The sequence below is a fragment of the Podarcis erhardii genome, assembly GCF_964252035.2.
Source record: "Podarcis erhardii genome assembly, chromosome: 16".
NCBI classification, from domain to species: Eukaryota; Metazoa; Chordata; class Lepidosauria; order Squamata; family Lacertidae; genus Podarcis; species Podarcis erhardii.
Window position 1 is genome coordinate 17,728,003 of NC_138514.1, and position 21,363 is coordinate 17,749,365.

Below are 21,363 nucleotides of genomic sequence, written 5' to 3' on the forward strand. Positions count from 1 at the left end.
TAAGGAAGCAGGTGTAGGTTTGTGCTGCATGACTAGTCATTTATTTCATCACATTTGTATATCCTCTGTTGTATGGAACTCAGGGCCGGTTCCCCACCAATATCCCATCCAGAGACTGGCCAGTTAAAGATTTGCTTCACTACAGAAAATGGTGCCAGTGCCAGACCTGAATCGGGGGGGGGGGGGGCTTTGGTAATATGGCACCTTCAGTGAAGACAAAATTTGGGGGGCCCTCCAATATTTCTTATTTTTACAGTAATTCATGTTTGTACAGTTGCTTTTTTATGAATCTCCTCAGTAGTTACTGTATAAATATAGATATTATTGTTATTGTTATTGTTAATATTTTGTGCCCTCTCGGATTGGTGCCCTGTGTGGAGCAACCACCTCCAAGACCCTAAATCCAGTGTTTAACAACAACAGCAGCAGCAGCAGCAACAACAATAATAATAATAATAATAATAATATTTTTTTATTTATACCCTGCCCATCTCACTGGGCTGCCCCAGCCACTCTGGGCAGCTCCCAATCAAATATTAAAAATACAATACAGAATTAAACATAAAAAACTTCCCTAAACAGGGCTGTCTTCAGATGTCTTCTAAAAGTAGGATAGTTGCTTATTTCCTTGGCATCTGATGGGAGGCGCATTCCACAGGGCGGGCGCCACCACCGAGAAGGCCCTCTGCCTGGTTCCCTGTAACCTCACTTCTCACAGTGAGGGAACCGCCAGAAGGCCCTCGGAGCTGGACCTCAGTGTCTGGGCTGAACAATGGGGATGGAGGCGCTCCTTCAGATATACAGGACCGAGGCCGTTTAGGGCTTTCAAGGTCAGCACCAACACTTTGAATTGTTCCCTGAGTGGACTCACAGCTTGGAGCTGCAACAACATGAACCATTGCTTGGCATTGCTTCACCCCAACACACCTTGTGTTGCATCTACTGAAGAATGTGTATACTGCCGCCAGTCACCCACCTCCCCTCTCCTCCCTGGGCATGTCTTCTCATTGGTGGCACTTTGGAATGGACCCCGTCAATGGCTGTCAACCACCATTTTGCAACAACAACATGGAATGCCCAGTGTCAACATTCCCAGGGCCTCTTTCAAATGCTGCTCCTACTCTAAGGAGACTCATAAACATTCGTGGTCATGACTAATTTAAGCTCATTAATTTAGGTGGGTTTACTCTGAGCAGAACTTACAACCCCAAGGTTTATATTTCACTAATATGCACATTTTATGCACTCTTTTTTACCCCAATATATTAATTTCTGTACAGGTAATGTAGCTGGAGAACTGCGCTGCAGAATTCAGAGAAGCACAGATTTTGAAAGACGGCTGTGTTTTGGTTCGGAAAGTGAGAATTTGGTAGGTTCACTTTTAAATGCAAACTGAATTGAATTTTTCCTTTAGACCACCTCCAGAAAGAAGGGGCTCTTATGCTCATCTCCTGCCCATGGGCTTTGTATTTCAGGCATCTGGTCAGCCGCTGTCAAAAACAGGCTACTGGTCTAGATAGGCCTTTGGTCTGCTCCAGCAGCCAGGCTGCCCTGATGTTCTAAAAACAAGACTTCACTGAAACAGCTGGGGCTGTTTCATCTGTCAGTCTTTCTCCACTTTAAAGCGGCATTTTTGATTTTAAAATGACTAACCGTGCTCTGACCCTTATAGGAAATGTTATATTTTCACATGCATGAACCCGAAAGGAATCGGTCGTCTTTGTCCGATGAGGCATGACATTCTTACAGGTGCTTCCTCCCAATTTCTGACATAGGGACCCCAGGGACTTCAGATTCTTGTAAAGAAACTGGAGTGGGGGTGCACACATGAGACCAGCCACCTTTCTTGAGAATCGTTACTGAGACAAGTCCTTCATTTGGTGTAAATAAATGAGGAGAACCGCCAACTGGTTTTAGCAGAGAATTTAAAGTATCCTGGAAGCTACCTTAAAACAGACTCAATCTCCAGGGTCAGATTTTGTCCTCTGCCTGGCAGGGTCTCAGGCAAGGTCCTGTTGCCTGGTCCTTTTTGACTGGAATCACCAAGGTTTGAACTGATGCACTCAAAGGAGCAGCCACTTCTGAGTTGCAGCTCTTCACCCAAATCCTCTAGCTCACATCAGAATATGAGCAGAAGGGCTCCTCATGACTCACCCGGCTAATTTCCACTGGTTGTGAGCAGGCACTCACAAGGTTATCTAAGTGATGGGTTCAGTCAGAGGGCCACATTCTCTTCTGGGCAAGCTTCCAAGGGCCACATCTGACTGGTGGGTGGAGCCAGAGGCAAAAGTGGGTGGAGCGACCTATGTAAATTTTAGTCTTGTACTACAGACTAGTTTCGACACTATCCTCCATTCAGACAAGCAAAATGCTTTATCAGAGTTCAAGGATGCTCTCCAGTCAGGCAAAAAGCACTAAGACTGCACAGCAGGACCTTGCCTAGGGAAAGTGGGTATGGCCAGGGAGCATTCTGAGGGCCAGGCAGAGAGGTCCAGAGGGCCACATTTAGTTCCTGGGTCTGAAGTTCCCCTAATAAAAGGTCTACTGGCCTTAAGAATCCTACAACAGTGCCTTCCTCCCATAAATAACAGCTTACTTTATTAGGCTGAAAATATGCGGTGTTCTTTGTGGGGTGATTGTTGTTGTTTTTAACGCTCAGATAAGAAATTTGTGCCGTTTGTGCCCAACATCTTTCACATTACAGTAACTTTGGAGGAACTGTATGTTGTGGTGAAGAACAGCACTGTGCAAAAGGGAGGGAATTTTTTTTTTAAGTGCTTGTGGTTAGAGGATGTGACATCGTCACGCCGTTCAGCGGGAACCTGGTCTTTAAAGAAAAAAGCTGAAAGGAACATCTTGACGGCCTGTTATCACATCAAGGTGCAACGAGCAACTAATAAGCCCAAGAGGGGTGGAAAGGACCCCCTCTTGCCCCAGAATATGCACTGGCAAAAATGTGAGTTCTGGACTCTTCTTTTTTTTTTTAATAATAATAATAACAACTAGAATGCAAAGATAGGCTCTGGGAGTAAGCCCTACTGAATTCAATAAGATGCATTGCTGAGTAGACATTGTTAGGATTGCACTGTTGAACAGTTCTGTAGCAAAACTGTAGAGGAAGAACTGCTAATTTTTATTATCCTTTTGGATTTTCCAAAGTGCTTCTCAGTTTTTATTGTACTGGAACCACTCTGAGGTAGGTCTTTATTCTTATTCACATTTTGCAGCTGGGGGGGACTGAGGCTGAGAGTTTGTGACTTAAGCAGAGATGGCCCTGGAGCTCTTCCAGATTAAATCATTCACAGCATAAAAAAGAAGGAGGTGCAAGGCTGAAGCCTTTTCCTCTTGCTCTCTGGCATATTTGGAACAAGCCGTGCTTACCGGGTGATAAATGGTGAGCACTTTGCATATGCTCAGATGAACACTGCTCTCTAGAACTACCTTGCAACGTTTTGTCACTGAATCCTGGCTGGCAACCAACAGAATAGAATTAACTCTTCTTACTCTTTTAACTCTCACCTTGGTACCGTTCAGCTTTGCTTCAAGTGCGCCTGCTAAGAATCCACAGATCTGAGGCTGACAGATCTGTGGCAATGCCTTCAGAGAAGACGTTTGGCTTTTGTGTACTGGAAAGGCAAATTATCTGAACCATCACTTGTTTTCTGGCACACATACAAATTCACAGTGCGATTTAAATCCTGCATAGTTTTACTTAGAAGCCAGTCCTGCTGAGTTGTATCCAATGCTAATTCTACTGAGCGTAGACTTATTGAAATTAATGGACACGACTAACTTAGGTTCGTTCATTTCAATGGGTCTACTCTGAGTATAACTTAGCTGGGTAGAGCCCACTGACCTTTAATGGAGGATTCTCCAAGGTAAGTGGGTAATAGCTCAGCAGCTTTAGGCAGTGATCCTAAGCACACTTACTAGGGAGTAAACCCCAGTGAATACAATGGGACTTGCTTCCAAGTAAGCATGTTAGGTGTGCAGAAGAGAGAGCAGAATCCCCTAGTTGATAGCTGTGTCATGTGCAGTAGTTTGGCAAGGATTTCTGATTCCCAATACTTCAACAATAGCAAGTAAAATGGATTTTTAAAAAATCTGCTGAGGATGATCTTGTGCAAACCTCTTTCCTCTCAGCCTCAGTGATCCTCACCTGTATAATAACTGCCTCCCTTTGATCAGGTCTTAGTGCTGCTTTACTACTGATCAGGGAATTTTGTGTCAGGATCCCTGATCAATCATAACTTAGATATCGATTTGCATCTGTGAGGAGCAATAGATAATTGACCTCACTCTGATTGAGCCCTGGAGTTCTACTGAAAAACAATGTGCCACATTTACTTGAAAGTAATGCACACCTTTTTGGGTCAAATTACATCGAAGAAAATTAGGGTGCACATTAAATTCGATGGCGCATTAGATTTGCGTAAATATGGCAGGTCTTGCAAGCCTGAAGCCTGTCAACCCCTGCAGTAAAGGACGCCACTGTTATTCTCTAAAAACCAAGGTACGTGGAATCCCAGGAAATGTCACAGCATCGTGTTATCTGCCCGCAGCCGAGCAAGCTTGCCATTAGGAGCGTACAGAGGGTAAAGTGGTACCTCGGGTTAAGTAATTAATTCGTTCCGGAGGTCCGTTCTTAACCTGAAACTGTTCTTAACCTGAAGCACCACTTTAGCTAATGTGGCCTCCCACTGCTGCCGCGCCGCCAGAGCACGATTTCTGTTCTCATCCTGAAGCAAAGTTCTTAACCCGAGGTGCTATTTCTGGGTTAGTGGAGTCTGTAACCTGAAGAGTATGCAGCTTGAGGTACCACTGTAACTTACCTAAGGCTTCCAAGGATAGTGGTGAAGTTAAAGCACCGTTTTACAGAGATGGAGGATGAAAGAATGTTAAGAACGTAATGATCTAAGAAGAGCCCTGTTGGATCAGACCAAAATCCCCTCTAGTTCAGCATGTTGTTCTCAGAGTAGTCAATTGTGAAGCCCTAAAAGCAAGACATGAGCGCAACAGCAACACTCCCCAACTGTGAATCCCACCAAGTGCTATTCAGAGACACGTTGCCTCTGACAGTGCAAGTACCGTGGTACCTCGGGTTAAGTACTTAATTTGTTCCGGAGGCCTGTTCTTAACCTGAAACTGTTCTTAACCTGAAGCACAACTTTAGCTAATGGGGCCTCCTGCTGCTGCCGTGCCACCGGAGCATGATTTCTGTTCTCATCATGAAGCAAAGTTCTTAACCCGAGGTACTATTTCTGGGTTAGCGGAGTCTGCGACCTGAAGCGTATGTAACCTGAAGCGTATGTAACCCGAGGTACCACTGTAGAGTATAGACAGCAGGCTAGTAGCCAGGAGTAGCCTTCTCCACCAGGAGTTTATGCAACCTTCTTTTAAAGCCGTCCAAGTTGGTGGCTGTAATTGCAGGGAGTGGGAGCAAATGTCATAGGTTAACTATGCACCTGCCTTGGTCTGTCCTGAACCTTCTTCCAACATTCAGCTTCTTTGAGAGAGGGATAAAGACTGTCCGCTTTCTCTAGACAATGCATAATATCATTTACCTCTTGTCACGTCCCTTTTTTACTCACCTTTTTTGGCGAGTCGATTTACTTTCTGTGGGGCAAGCAAATTTCCAGCATGTATAATGCAGAGAGAATATTTCCAATGCTTTTGTCAGATTAGTCACCATGAATCAAATGTCACTGAATGATTCACAAGCGCAGCAATGCTTTTTTTTTTTAATGACAGCAGTGGTTGCCAACCAAACAATTTCCATTTTAGAAAGTGAATCTTTTCTTTTGCATCTGCCTTCAAAAAATGTCAAATAATCAGCAAAGAGTTAAGGGGAATGGCATCGATCAGGCCACTGGCAGCTGCTGTTGGGCTATTGCATTTGAGCATGTGCAGAATGCCTGTTAACACAGAGTAACTACAGGGTACCCAACCACCTTTATTTCTTTCACTCCTTCTTTTCTATATAGCATAGATTCAAAGTGGCTGACAAATCAGAAAAAGCAGGTAAAAGTACAGTATGTACATCCATCAACAGGGATGATTGAAGCTTTCAGCTTCGGTTCTCTCCGTTTCTTACTTTTCCAAATCTTAAGCACAGTTCTCCTCATTTCTGTTCGTTTATTATGTTTATTTACTTTTAAAGTTCTCATGAACTTTAAGTGCCATTTAAGCGCACATTTTGCCTATTGAACTCATGTTTGTATGCAATTCTCCTTTAATAAATGTTACTTTTGTTATTTTTCACTAATATATGCCTTTATAGGCACGTTTTATATTAGGGATGTCATATTTCTAAAAGTGAAAATCCAGATGCAAAAGTTGTTTAACCTTTTATGGCAAAATCTTAAAAAATAATAATGAAGTTTTTGAGCTATTTTTAAGGAAATTCACCAAAATTTACACTTCTGACATGGGTTGCCATACGTCTGAATTTTCCCATATATTTCAGCAATTTCTGCCCGGACACAGTTTCCAACGGCCGAATCCCGGCTATGTCCTGGAAATTCCAGATGTATCCTATCTCATACAAATCCATGTATTTCTGTATGCCTTGTTTAGCTGGAGAACTTCACTGCAAAATTCGGAGAAGTGTGAATTTCAAAGGATAGTGGTGTTTTGGTCCGTGTGTTGTTTTGAAAAGTGTGAATTAGGCTATCTGAATTTCTCCTCCATCCCAATTGGAACTGGAGGCTGCTACTCCATTTGGTTCGCCATTACTGCGAATGCTTTTTTTAAAAAAACGAACTTTTAACCAACCACATTCTGGCTGTGAACCAACACATATTTTGAAGTGCTTTCTTATTTTGGGCATTTCCAACAGTTAATTTATGGAATATGCTGCCCTAAGATGGCCACTGGCTTAGGGAGATTTTAAAAAGAATTAAACAAATTCATGGAGTAAATGGTCCTATCAAAGGACACAAAATAGAACCCCTGGTTCAAAGGCAGTGTCCCTCTGTGTTATGTACTGAAGTTCTCACCCTGGGCCAGCAGGGGGATACTGTAGATAGTTTTCACTCGGGTCCACATATGCAAATAAGGGATTGAAAGTTGCATTCAGTGATTGGATAGTTACAGAAAGTGGTTACTGTTGCGTTGTAGTGGAGCTCTATATAAGCTGGGTGGCTGAACCCTTCAGTTCAGTTCTGTTCTGGCCTGTGAATAAACAAGAGCTGTTTGAAGAATCACTGTGTTGTCTGATATGTTCACCCACAACTTAACACTCTGAGTACCAGGTGCTGGGGACAAACAGTGGGAGGGGGGGTTCTTTCCTTCACACCCTGGTTTGGGGTTTTCCCAGAAGCATCTTGTTGGTGACTGATGGGGAAAGGATGCAGGACCACGGATCCATTTAGCGCAGTTCTTAAACTGCCACTGTGCAAATGAGTCCCCTTGGAAATTCAGAACATCAAATATTTAGACATCCCGAGCACAGCCAGTTGAAATGAAAAGGTGGATGTCAAATGTTTATCCTTCACTGATTCTGCAGCAGGTGAGGGTTAAGAACCCAGCTCTGAGAGTTCTTGAGAAGTGAGACCGAAAGATGAAACCGCCATGTGTGATGTGTTCCATCATGTGCGCCTCCGTTCAGGCGAAGCCACCTTGGGAAAAGTTGGTGGGGGGAACGAACTTCATTGAGGCTTCGTAAAACAGCTGCTTGACTGCCAACAACATCAGCAGGGTTCTTAGTAGATTTTTTTGTTTCTTGAAATGTAAAATGCAGCTAAGGATGGGCAAATCTGTCAATTTCGGCTTCTCCCAGTTTATATGCAACATTGCCTACCATGCACAGTTTTGCAAATCAATTTCCCCTAATATAAGGAATCTTTGCATGTTCTTTTCACTAATATATGCAGACTTTGTTCTAGTACGTGCATTTTTGAACACGTAGCTTGGCTGGAGAACTGCACTGCAAAATTCAGAGACGTTTGAATTTCAAAAAACAGTTTCGATTCACGTACCGCTTCAGAAAGCGTAGATTTGGTGTGTTTGTCTTTAAATTGTGAACTGAATCAAATTTCTGCCCCATATCTAACTGTAGCACAGGGGGTGGCTATGCTCTGCCTTCATGGTCAGATCCAGTAATGCTTCTGAATACCATCTGCTAGAAGGAGCGTCTCCACTCCCATCGTTCTGCCTGGACGCTGAGGTCCAGCTCTGAGGGCCTTCTGGCAGCTCCCTCACAGCGAGAAGTGAAGTTACAGGGAACCAGGCAGAGGGCCTTCTCGGTAGTGGTGCCTGCCCTGTGGAACGCCCTCCCATCAGATGTCAAGGAAATAAACAACTATCTGACTTTTAGAAGACATCTGAAGGCATCCCTGTTTAGGGAAGCTTTTAATATTTGATGAATTATTGCATTTTAATATTTTGCTGGAAGCCATCCAGAGTGGCTGGGGAAACCCAGCCAGATGGGCGGGGTATAAATAATAAATTGTTGTTGTTGTTGTTCTAGAGAGAGTTCTCTTGTGCTCAGGTCCTGCTTGCGATTTCCCCACAGGTTGGCCATTGTGAGAACAGGATGCTGGGCTAGATGGGCCATTGGCCTGACCCAGTAGGCTCTTCATACAGTTATGATTAGTAGCAAAGAGAGCCCAGCATGAAGCGTGACATTTTCTCACTTCATGTGTATTTGCCAAATTGGCAGAGTGAGCAAACCATGTGATGCCTGGAGCGGAGTTTGGCATCATCTGGATCCCAAATTCCTTCTCCTTATTTTTAAAACTGTAGCTTAAACCAGGATAGACTCATATCATGGACCAGAGACCTCTTGGTCCTGGGAGTATGTCATGTGATCCTGGAGAGCCAATCCCAGGTCACGGCCCACTATATTGCATCAGTGACTCGCACTCCCTCAGAGTGGCATATATTTGTTGGAGAGGGACACAGCTATACATCTTGGCTGCCACCCAACCCCTTGTTGCCTCCCAAACCTGCCTCTTCATCAATTCCCTGGCTAGGAACCTCAAGTCCAGGAACTGTGATGCTGTCTTAACATGTCTAGGATATACATATAAGCAAAGACCTTGCTTTAAGAGACACCTTTCCCATTTAGGCCAATCTTGTCACAAAACTGGAAGCTGCAATCTATTGAGGCAGTTCACCTGTCCATCTAGCTCAGTGTTGTTTACACTGACTGGCAGCAGCTCTCTAAGGTTTCGGACAGGGAATCTGTCCCAGCCCTACCTGGAGATGTCAGGGACTGAAGCGGGGACTTCTGCCATTGAGGTATTGGCCTTCTACAAAGGCAAGTATCTTTGCATACTCAGCCAGACAATGGCTCTCTAGCATCTACAGCAGAGGGCTTTCCCATTATCTGTTACCTGGTCCTTACGACAGGAGATGCCAGGGACTGAATCTGGGACCTTCTGGCAGACAAATCCAATTCAGTTAATATTTAATTTGCACTTACTTTCTGAAATAGTGCGAGAACCAAAATGCAGCCGCCTTTCGGCATTTTGCACACCTCCATTTGCACACCAGATTTTGCAGTGCAGTTCTCTAACCAAGCGATGTGTACAAAAACGCACAAGCTAAGGAACTGCATGCCTAAAAAGGTGCATAAACGAAAATAGCATCCATAAATGCAGTATGTTAGAAGAAGCTGTTTTGCAAAAAATATGCGTATCAGGCATAATTGCACAGAAAAGAAAGTGTCTATTATGAAAAAATTGCATAGAAATGAATCACAACTGATGTGGAAACGTGAAGAACTGAAGACTGGAAGAAACAAAAATTGACAGGATTCGCCCTTCCCTTACCACTGGCAGAGCTATCATTCCCTCTGTGCAAGCACCATCATGGCTGGACTCCTCAGTATCCAGGAGTCTGCAGCCTTTCCAGTTCTTGCAACCTAACCATTCTAGCACTCAGAGCTAAGCACTGGACATAGGCCACTACTGCTTTGTATTGGTGGGGTTTTCCTCTTCTGCCACACGCGCCAATAAGGCCCATGCAAAACGCTTTTCCCACATGCACTGTCAGCCATATACTCAGAATTCTCCAGCGCTATAACCAGCTCTACTTTTGCTCAAGGGCTTTTGATCACTGAGTAAACACTCCCAGCCTGGTGTTTGCTTAATATCTTTGCACAGGGTTAAATGTTTATTGAAACATCCTGACCCAGATGTGACCAGAGATGGGGAGGGCACGGGGGGTTGGATCCATTCCTTGCCAGCTTTAAGTGACAGCTTTGCTCCAGAAAATCAAATGCCACCCTGGGAAAAGCTAGACCTGTGTCAGTTTCAGAAGGGAGCCTGCAAGAGTCTCTCCAACAAACAGGCCTCAACATGCACCAAGGGTGGGTGGGTGAGCGTTGCTGGATAACTGACACTGTTGGGGGATTGCGGTGACACACACAGCGTCAAACTGAGGCCACAAGCTCACTGACAGGGCGATGGGAGCAATTGACAGTCAAGAAAACAAGGGTTGTCTTCTGCGTGTTGACCCAGCACTGAGTTGACAACCGCAGTAGGAAGCAGAAGGCATTCCCACAGGCCAGCTACCTCTTACACAGCTGCACAGCAGCCAAGGAGGAAAAAGGTACTCTTGAGGTCACAGAGAGATCCCTCTTCAGGACCCCTTCCAAGGTAGTGTCGTTTTTTGGCGCTCCTCTTGAGATTCTGAGGGCTGCAGGGACAAACATAGGGGCACGGCTGTGTGGCTTCCATATTATTGTCCATGCAAACTGTCAAATTCACGGTGATGGCAAAGTAGAACCTCCATGTTCAGGGGCAGCCTGCGCCACTTACTACTGGTTGCTGGGGGGGGGGAGGCAAGCAATGGAAGAGGGCTGTTGACTTTAAGTCCCAGGATGCACCTGGCTCTTCTTGTGTCCCCACTTTCCCACCAACTCAGGAGAATCACAGAACGTGAAGTCGTAGGAAGCATATACAGTCATACCTCGGGTTGAAGTAGCTTCAAGTTAAGTATTTTCGGGTTGCGCTCCATGGTGACCCGGAAGTAACGGAGCGTGTTACTTCCGGGTTTCACTGCTCGCGCATGCGCAGATGCTCAAAATGATGTCATGCGCATGCGTGGAAGCGGCGAAACATGACCAGCGCACGCGCAGACGCACAGTCGCATCTTACGTTTACTTCAGAATGCGAACGGGGCTCCGGAACGGATCCCGTTCATATCCAGAGGTACCACTGTACCGTATTTTTCCATGTATAAGACTAGGTTTTTTTCCTAAAAAAATAATGTCAAAAATTAGAGGGTGTCTTATACACGGATACACCCCCCCCCATTTTATACACGGGGGCGTCTTATATACGAAAAAATATGGCACTTACTAGAGTCAAAGACATCCTCTGGAACTGCAGAGTCCTAGGCTGAAGAGTTTTTGTGTGGCATCTCTCTCTCTCTCTCTCTCTCTCTCTCGATGGTAATGTGTCATATTAATTCACCTAGTTCAACAGGTGACAGAGCCCACCATACTGCATTGGGGCCCCTCATCTCTGCTCATTATGCTGAGTAGGGCCCTGAATGTCTGCCCCCAAGTCTTACCCTGATGGCACAGGAAGGTGTGGAGAGGGCATGGATGTGGCAATGTCCTTGTGAACACAGGAGCCAAAGTAGCTCAGCTGCGAGAGCATTAGACTAGAAATCTGAATGCGCCCTGATTTGATCCCAGGCAATTCTACTTGGCAGGGCCCTCCTTGATGCAAATGGGCTATCTTTCAGTGACACACTTTAGGTGTCAAAGGCCCTGCATTACACCCCTGGAATCTCAAGTTAAAAGGGTTGGGGGTAGCAGGTAGACATGGGGGAGCAATTAGGTTTGGTTCACATGCTTAACGCACACTTTCTGGAAGAATACGTGAAGAAAAGCATTCTTTGAAATTCACGCTTCTCCAAAATTTGCACCGCAGTTCTGCAGCCAAGTAATGTGTACATAAATGCTCATTAGTAAAGTGTGCTTATTAGTGCATTTAATTTGTGATAATATAACATGCAGAACGCATATTATGGAAACGGCTAGCAAAAATGTTTCTAGTAGGTAACGTTACATATGAAGATGTGTGTATTAGGAGAGATTTGCACTAAAATGCTTACAAATTTAAAAAATAAATAAGCCACAAACCGAATGCAGGATTCATCCACACCGTAAGTACATTTAAAGCACATTGGTCGCCCCCCCCCCAAAATAATAATCCTGGAAACTGTAGTTTGTTAAAAGTGCTGGCAATTATAGCCCTGTGGTGGGGTAAACTCTAGTTCCCAGGATTCAAGGGAGCACTTTAAAAGTGTGCTATGGGTGTGACTGAAGACTGGAAAACTGGAAAGCTGAGAGAAGATGAACTTAACAGGGAATTGGAAAGAGCCCCTGCCTGAGACTCCGGAAAGCTGCTACCAGTCAGAGTACTGGGCTCGATGGGTAAATAACCTGTCATGCAGACTGGCAATTAGTTATTTTTTCACCTTGCTGATATGAAATATATTACCGTTTCACTCAAAACCATCTAAAATAGCATTTCAAAGCAGAGGCTGTTCTGCCTCCAGATGTCGTTCTACACCTCCTCAACCCAGCCACCTGCTCTGAGATTATCTACCCAAAATAGTCCCAGCTGTGGTCTCGTCTGATCAGCTCCGGCTTCCAGTTAGTCTCTCCAAGATAGAGCAGCTCAACAGCTTCTTCCTCACACTGCCAGCTTTATAGGTTTCCTCCTCGCATTCATGTCTACCATGTTTACCCCCATACTCATTGCTTCCTCTTGCACTTGCTACCAGCATGTATGGTTCAGCTGAACGTCTTGATTCCTAGACCCGGTTTCTTCTGGCTCCCAATTTCTTTCCATCCTGTGGTCCTCCTGATCCCAGCCTGCTTGCCTCTTTTACTTTCTGTTCCTGGTGCCAAGTCCCTGTGGTGTAGTGGTAAAGAGCGGTGGACTCGTAATCTGGTGAACTGGGTTCGCTTCCTCACTTCTCCACATGCAGTTGCTGGGTGACCTTGGGCCAGTTACACTTCTCTGAAGTCTCTCAGCCCCACTCACCTCACAGAGTGTTTGTTGTGGGGGAGGAAGGGAAAGGAGGATGTTAGCCGCTTTGAGTCTCCTTCGGGTAGTGATAAAGCGGGATATCAAATCCAAACTCTTCTTCTTCTGGCATCTCCCCCATGAAAACCCATTCTGAATCGGAACAAATAGCAAACAGCAATTTGAGTTTGGTCTGATTCAGTGACAAAGAGTGAGTTTTTATGGGGAAAGTACCGGAGCAAAAAAAAAAGAGGACAAGGAGTTTTCAAATGCCAGCCTGTGGCTAGAAATGCGGCAACAAAGGAAGTCTGAAGGAGACGCATTGTTCCACTGCCCCTGCTGATGTTAAGATTCAGCTGCTGGTCCAATTTGCTTCTGAATATACCATGGGAGGAAGACACGATTTTTGTCCTTGACTTCTTGCCGCCAGATGTATTGGGACTCCCCCCCCCCCCCGCATGTAAATGAGCCTAACAGCAAAAGGATGCTTCACCTGAAACTCAGGTTTGGTGACAGGTGCTCCTTTTATTACTTTTGAAACACCATTTTCGACAGCAAACTGCCGCTTATTCTGGAGTAAATGTGCTCAGCGTTGGGGCAGCAGGTGCAAACTCTGTTTTATTCCTGTAGTCATGATGGTGCTCTGATTTAAGTGGGTTTAAAAAGGGAAGAACGTAGAAGCAAGCTGGAATGGCGGCGAGAGAAGGCAGAATAAGTGTGAACTGTGTGTCACAACTGAAATAATATACATGATTGTCTAAACAGGGTCTCAGTTTTGCTTCTGTGCTTGTTGAATGCTAAGGGGCTTCCGTTTACCACGCCACAGGGTAGTCTGTGCTCTGGCCTCAAATCACACATGCAAACGATTTCGCCTTCTGATACTTCCTCTTTGACTGTACAGAGGGCATAGCACAATCACTGCCTATGCTAAGATTTCGTCTAAATTACAAATGCACAGTGGTTTTATACCACTTTAAGCAGTTTGGCTTCCCTCAGGGCATCCTGGGAGCTGTAGTTTGGCGAGGTGTTTCCAACAGACCTACAATTCCCAGGGTCCTGCTTTCCATAGGCATTCCATAGGCATTCCATAGGCATTCCATAGGCATCTTGTTGTCCATTGTGAGAACAGGACGCTTAACTAAATGAGCTGTTGGCCTGATCCACCGGGGCTCTTAAGTTCCTATGGTTCTCTGGGAAGAGGAGGTGGTGGTCTGTAATGTGAGCATGCCTGTGAGTGCTATTCAAGAAAGCCCCTGCTGTCCTGGTGTATGCACAGTGTACAGTGGTACCTCAGGTTACATACGCTTCAGGTTACATACGCTTCAGGTTACAGACTCCGCTAACCCAGAAATAGTACCTCGGGTTAAGAACTTTGCTTCAGGATGAGAAAAGAAATCGTGCTCCGGCGGTGCGGCGGCAGCAGGAGGCCCCATTAGCTAAAATGGTGCTTCAGGTTAAGAACAGTTTCAGGTTAAGAACCGACCTCCGGAACGAATTAAGTACTTAACCTGAGGTACCACTGTACATTATTGTAGTGCACAAGGAATCAGGCCTGCATGAGTACAAAGTTTGGAATGGTTTGTTTTCTTTAAAAAAAAACAAATGTGCACAGTGTGTGCCAAAGTGTGAGAAAATATTTTGTGTAATTCATTTTTTGAGAAACAAGCCAAGAACCCCAACTGCCTTGAGAAGGAAACACTTTCTGAATCATAACAATTATGCTCCTTGGGGTTTGTGTTATCAAGCGAATGTTTGCTTTCCATACTTCTGCAAACAGAAAAGGATTTCCATTGTATCTCCTCAAGAGCTTATTATTTTAATGTGTGTGTGTGTTTGTGATTATACCAGAAATGCAAGCGGGGGGCGGGGGGAGGGAAGGAAAACAGTAGTGTGTTCTGGTTTGCGCCTCTGAATTGATAGATTTCTCACCTGCCAGAGTGTCGGAGGGGGTGGGGAAAGGCCTAGCGGAAAGTGTGCACTTTGGGGGTTGAAAGGCAACCAGTCAGCCATGCAAACCCTTGCAGGGTGACAAACTCTTTTCAGTGGAAAGTTGGCTCAGTGGACAGTCCTAGTGACTCATCTTAAAAAAGTCCTTTCCAGCTAACTTGGAGAGGTAGTGTGAGTGAAGCTTGGCAGGCTCTCAAAAGAGGGCTCAGCTCCTTTGTGATCTGAATATCCGTGACGGGCTGTTGCCAATAAACCCTTTCAAAATCCCTCAGCAAACTCTCAGGGGCCCTTAGACATTTCTCCTTGGTTAACGTTGCCTTTCACTGTGGCTTTTGAAGAAACCTTGGGTGCCTCTGAAGTTTATCCAGGGTCTGAAGTAGCCACTTCCTTCAACGTCGTGCCCATGAGATGTCAACTGGACTACAATTCCCACCATCCTCTAAGCATTGGCAGTTCCAGCTGGGGGCATCTGATGGGAGTTGGAGCCCAGCAACATCCTGGAGGGCACCAGCTTGGGGAAGGCTGGTCTGAAGATGGTACAGGAGGCAGCTGCCTTACTTTATTTATTCAATATTTACAGAGAGAGGCTTGGGAATGCAACCACTTGGAATAATGGCGTTGTCCCGAGTAATCTCCACACACACCATTCTCTTCCACTTCTCCTTTCATCAACAGCACCACCACCTCTACGGTTGCCGCTTAGGTCATCTGTCTCTGGGTCCTTTCGTCTCCTACTTTTAAGGTTTGCCAGGTTCTGGGAGCTGGTCGGTCTGGAATGCTTTCTAGTGATAACATGTCAGCCTCAACCTCAGAGCATGGAAAGCTAACCAAGACTTATAATTTGGCATTAAATTTGGATAGTTTGATTATTTTATAATTTGGAATGTTTTTAATGTGGTTTTTATTGGATTGTTAAAATGGAAAATTTAATAAATATTATTACCAAAATAAAATAAAATAGTGATAACATGTCAGCCAGCTGCTCCAGCTCTGCCTCCTCCTCCTCCTCTCCCATTATTTCAGTCCAGTCCCTGACAGAACCACATGTCTGCTGCCCTGTGTCCCATGAGAGAAGAAAAGCACAATACAAATGTAAGGAAATAAGTAAAGGCAAACAACAGGGTAGGGGCCATAGCTCAGTGTCAGGGCATGTAATTTGCATGCAGGGGACCCCAAATTCAGTCCTTGGTGTTTATAGTTAAAGGGATCAGGTGGATCTTGCTGTGCCTCAGAGACTGCCAACTGGGAAGTCCAATACTGGGTTGGATAAACCAATATTCTGACCTAGTGGGAGGCCGTTTCCTAGCTTTAAGTAAAGTTGTTATTATTTTTAAGTAGAATGGTGGGAATTAGACTCTAGTTCCCATTTGCAGAGTATGCGGAAGACAGCCCTGGGTTGTTTGACTCTCTAATTAGTTCTCTTTTTTTATCTTATAAAAACTACGCAAGACCCTCTCTTCTAAAGTTTAAATAACATATAGTTTTTACTCAGTGTACTTTCAGTGGCAGATAAAATATATACAATGCAGGTGGATGTTTCTTAAGATGCACATAGATTACCAGCCATAGGCAAACTCCAGCCCTCCAGATGTTTGGGACTACAATTCCCATCATCCCTGACCACTGGTCCTGTTAGCTAGGGATGATGGGAATTGTAGTCCCAAACATCTGGAGGGCTGGAGTTTGCCTATGCCTGGACTAAACTGTTGCAGACTAACTCTGAGGCAGATGGAAGCAGCACAACACAACTGTTAAGGCTGTTCTATTAACTGCCATAACTGTACCAACTGAAAATAACTGCCACAGAGTCTTTGACATCATAGAGTTCTACAGCTCTTGCAATCAATTCTTTGCATATGCATTCTGGATGCTAACATCCCACAGGTATCACATTTCTGAATACATTTCTCAAGCAGGCAGAGCCATTCTGACAACACCACCTCATTCTGTTGCAAGGATAGACCAGGCCAGAGTCAGAGGTCATATTTGCAATCAGTTTTCAGCATCAATCCCAGGGAGAGAGACATGAAATAACAGGTTAAAATCGGGCAGGCGTGTTTATGAAGACTTCTGACAATTGTGGACATTAAAATTACTGGGCACGTTATCTTTCCTCGATAACCATTAATTGCCCTTGAAGCTTGTCGGCAGGTGAGACAGTGAATGCGCTGGAGGTGAAGAATGAAATCTGGCTTGAGTTTAAATCACTTCTCTTTAAAAACAAACTAATAATAATAATAATACATGCTCCCTTCCTCAGTTCTGGAAGGCATGTGCCAACATTTCTTATCTCATGGTAAGAATCGGTCCCTGACAAGATGCAGAGCAGGGAGGAGAAAGACCTCACACCAATTTGAACCTCCCAAAGCAAGATTCCTCCTGGCTGTCTATCATTCCTATGACTGCCGTGGTGCTTGGTGCAACACACAGAACAGTGATAAGCATGTTTCTGTGGTGGAGGAAGCCAATAGAGCTGGAAGGAGTTGCATCTCAGTTGCTTCAGGAGCCAAGGTTTTGCAGAGAGAGAGAGAGAGAGAGAGAGAGAGAGTCCTCTGTCTGTCTGTGCCATCAATCTGCTTGGCATTAATTTCCCTTGTCTGTTCTTAAGGTTCTCATAATCTCAAGTCCTCTAGGACACGCTGATTTTCCTTGTAAGATTTAAATGTGCACTTGCAAGTAAGACATCAGGGGTCCCTTAAGTCTGTGCCAGGTGGAAAGCTACACTCCCACTACGCCATTTGGGAAGAGCCGACTACACAACAGTTTGGTTAAATGGTGTTTATTATAAATTTGGGTAAGGATCTATTTCCCCAGAATATAACCCTGTCCTCTACAAAGCAGTATTCTTTTCTGGAGAGATGAATCAACACAACTGTCTCTTTTTCCTTGTCCCTGCTGATAATACAGAGTTGCCCAAGTGTTCTTCTGAGCAAGGATGGCCAAATCTGACAGTTTTTGCTTCTCCCCATTTCTCCCCCCCCCAAAAAAAAAATTCAGCTCACTTTTAAACATCAGCTTGCACTTTCTTCTAAGTCCTCGTGAACATTTGTCAACATATGAGTGTGAATTTCTCCTAATATTAATGCTTGCATGCAGTTTTGCCTAATATCCACATTTTTTGCAAAGCATTTTCCTCCTAACAGAATGCATTCTGTATGTTATTTTCACCAATATATGCAATTGCATGCATACTGTACCCTAGCATATGCACTTTTGTGCTTGGCTGAAAAACTGCACTGAAAAATGAAGAGAAGAGGGGATTTTGAAGGATGGCTGTGTCTTAGTCTCATATTGTTTCAGAAAGTACAAATTAGATAGATTCACTTTTAAATGTGGTCTGAGTCATATTTCTCCCCCCCCAATCCCTACATCCCATGCTACTCCCCAATGTTCCAAAGACGGTTCAGAGATAAATGCACAATTTGCAGGTGTTTTTGTCAATGTCAACTGTGAACTTACTTAATTCTCTGGAGACGGTGGTAGACACGAATTCTTTAACAGAAGGGGCTATTGCCTCATACAATGGCTCCAGAAAGATAAACGAAGAATGGAGGAAGGGGGACTGTGGCGGGAGACTGTGTGATGATGAGCAAGTGATGTTAAGTGAAGATAAATGCTTCTGGCCCATTTCTGCAAGGTTAAAGGTACAGACGCCATCTGTGATCAACAGGACTCTGTAAGAGAATACCTTTTAGAATTTCTGCTTCACATATCTGCAGGCTGGGAAAGGGTGGCTGGCCAGAGAGAAGCACAGATTATTATTTCACAAGATTGTGGCAACATGTTTTACATATGCAGAGACAGAAGTGGAATAGAGAGGCAGAGAGAGAGAATAGGCATGGGAAATTATTTGTGATAAAGGTGTTGGACAATTTGTGACATCCAGTTGTGACATCCAGTTGTGAGAATGCTTGGACTGCAGAGTGATGAGAGAGCAAGCATTGATTTCAAAAATTATTTGGTGGGCTAGAGCATCAGGCAGAGCGCTTGCTGGCGAAGCTTACTCACTGCCATAACAGCCATGCTGTTTTAATAGAAACCTTTTTATTATCTGTGAGTCGCCAGGACATGGGTCACCCATGTTTTGGGACCTATGGGCTCATGTGTGAAACTGTGAGCAGGGGTGGAAGCATTTGTCAACCTTGGTTCTCTCATTTTTCCAATTTTAAATCCAGCTTTTTCACATTTCTACAGCAGTTTGTGGTTGGTTGGTTTTAAGCAAAATCCTCATGAAAATTATCCAGTGTGTTAGTGCTATTTTCTCCTAATATACACATTTTTGTATTCATTTTTGCCTAATACACGATTTCTTGAAAGTATATTTTCCTTCCTACTTAGTTTCCCCCTAAGATAATGCATGTTTGTATGTTATTTCTGATAATAAATACATGTTATGCACTGTTTAATATAATCATTTGTGTACAAATCACTTGACTGAAGAACTGCATTGCAAACTTCAGAGGAGTGCAAATTGCAAAAGGTGGGTGTTTCCATTTGTATATTGTGAGAATTAGATTTGCCTTTAAATGCAAACTGAATTCAACTTCTCCTGCATCCCTGCCCTCAACCCTACTTGTTACAATTCAATTTCTTCCCTGTTTCCCTAAACAACTGGCCTTATGAAACATAACTGAAGCAAAAGAGCATTAAACAACATAGCAAAACAAGCTGAATATATACATTACTCTCCCAGATTACATTCTCAGATACTTCCTTGAGTAAGAACATTCTCACCTCTTACTTATAGTTCCCCACAAATGTCTTAATTATGGTTCCATGTGGCCCTCTCCCATAAACTCCAAATTCTTTAGTCTGCCAACATTTCCTGCAAGTGTATTTCCCCTTTCCACAATGCCCCTGAATTACTGACATTCCAATATGCCTATATCCACCTTTGTAGTGTCATAGCTTGGTTTCATCTTTGGGAAATTTTCTGTGTCCATGAAGTTGGTACTAAGTTAAAAAAAATAAGCTTGTGAGGTTGCTGAGGATTCCCCCTCTCTGATTCCCAACCTGTGCATCTTATAATAGCTTCTGAAACTGATCTCACAGATCTTCCTGTGGTGCATGTTCAGTCTTTCTCCAACCACCATCCATACATCTGGGCAGCATTTTTCACCGCCTTTGAGAATTTCCTGGTTCTTTATTCTTTCTTGTTATCTGCGCTGAACTCTGCCACATTCTTTGCAACATCATCATCTGAGGAGCCTTTTTGGTTCTGGGTTTCCTCCTCTCTCTCCCTTCACACCACCAGCAGCTTTAGTACGTTTCGATGTCCTGTCTTGCTCATTTCCGCAGAAACATTTGTCATTGCAAAGACTGGCGAGTTTTCAAATGTTGCCTTAACAACTTTTTAAATAACTTTCTCCCAGTAATCTTCCAACTTATTTCTTCTTTCCTTTTTCAGAAAAACACAACCCCCTGTTTTTATTTCTGTCTTTTTTACAATCCTGAGTTGCAATTCTGCTTTTGTTTCTCGCTCTTTATCTGTGTCTACCCTTTCTTGCATACATAAGCTTTGCCATTTTCTGTGACGACATTCTAGTCAATAATTGGACATGTGGTTGTTCACTGATTTTCATCTTTCCCTAAGGAGACAACATAGGCTGACACTCTCTCCCCAAGTCCCCACAAACTACAGTTTTGGAGAACAATACATCCATTGTTAGTAGCTCCATCTATGAAGTTCTTGAGGAAGAGCTTAGCTTAGAGCATAGGTAGGCAACCTACGGCCCAGGGGCCGGATGTGGCCCAATCACCTTCTCAATCTGGTCCGCGGACAATCCAGGAATCAGCATGTTTTTACATGAGTAAAATGTGTGCTTTTATTTAAAATGCATCTCTGGGTTATATGTGGGGCATAGGAATTTGTTTTTTTGTTTTCTTTTCAAAATATAGTCTGGTCCCCCACAAGGTCTGAGGGACAGTGGACCAGCCCCTGCTGAAAAAGTTTGCTGACCCCTGGCTCAGATGAATTTAGTTTTGAAAAGCACAAAGATCAACATAGTTTTGAAAAGATCAACCAGACATTCTAAGGGAGTGGTCTTCAGCGGCCATCTGTGAGAAACTCTCTACTTGTTCTGATGGAGCATGAAAAGAGGTGCAATCCAGGAGATCATTTGCTGTGTTTGGAGAAATTGTTGTAATTGTTTCCCAACAGTAGCTACCACATGTGTGCATATATTTTCATCTTACATGCAGTCTTGTTTTGTCAATTAATAAATTTCACCGGGGTGTTTTTTTTCATGTGACTTTGTCTGTTGTTGTTTTTCCATATTTTGGGGGGCTATGGTTGGTATGCAACTAATGCATCCCATTAGTGCAAGAATTTCCACTTGTGCAATGGGTCTTCCTGCACTCTCCTCCCTGCCATGTGCCCTGCACTGTCCCCAGATCTGCTCTGGAGAATTGGAGGAATCCCTGC

The 21,363-nt window shown here is 44.1% G+C and overlaps 1 protein-coding gene across 1 annotated transcript in view; it reads left to right on the top strand.

Moving 5' to 3' along the window:
• Nucleotides 1-2,925: 2,925 nt before the first annotated feature.
• The window catches only part of POU2AF1 (POU class 2 homeobox associating factor 1), a 32,655-nt gene continuing 14,217 nt past the window's right edge, over nucleotides 2,926-21,363 (top strand). Inside the window, exon 1 of the mRNA XM_081843198.1 lies at nucleotides 2,926-2,956. Within this exon, the coding sequence (XP_081699324.1) occupies nucleotides 2,941-2,956 (16 nt within the window). The 5' untranslated portion in view covers nucleotides 2,926-2,940. The remainder of the gene's footprint in view (nucleotides 2,957-21,363) is intronic.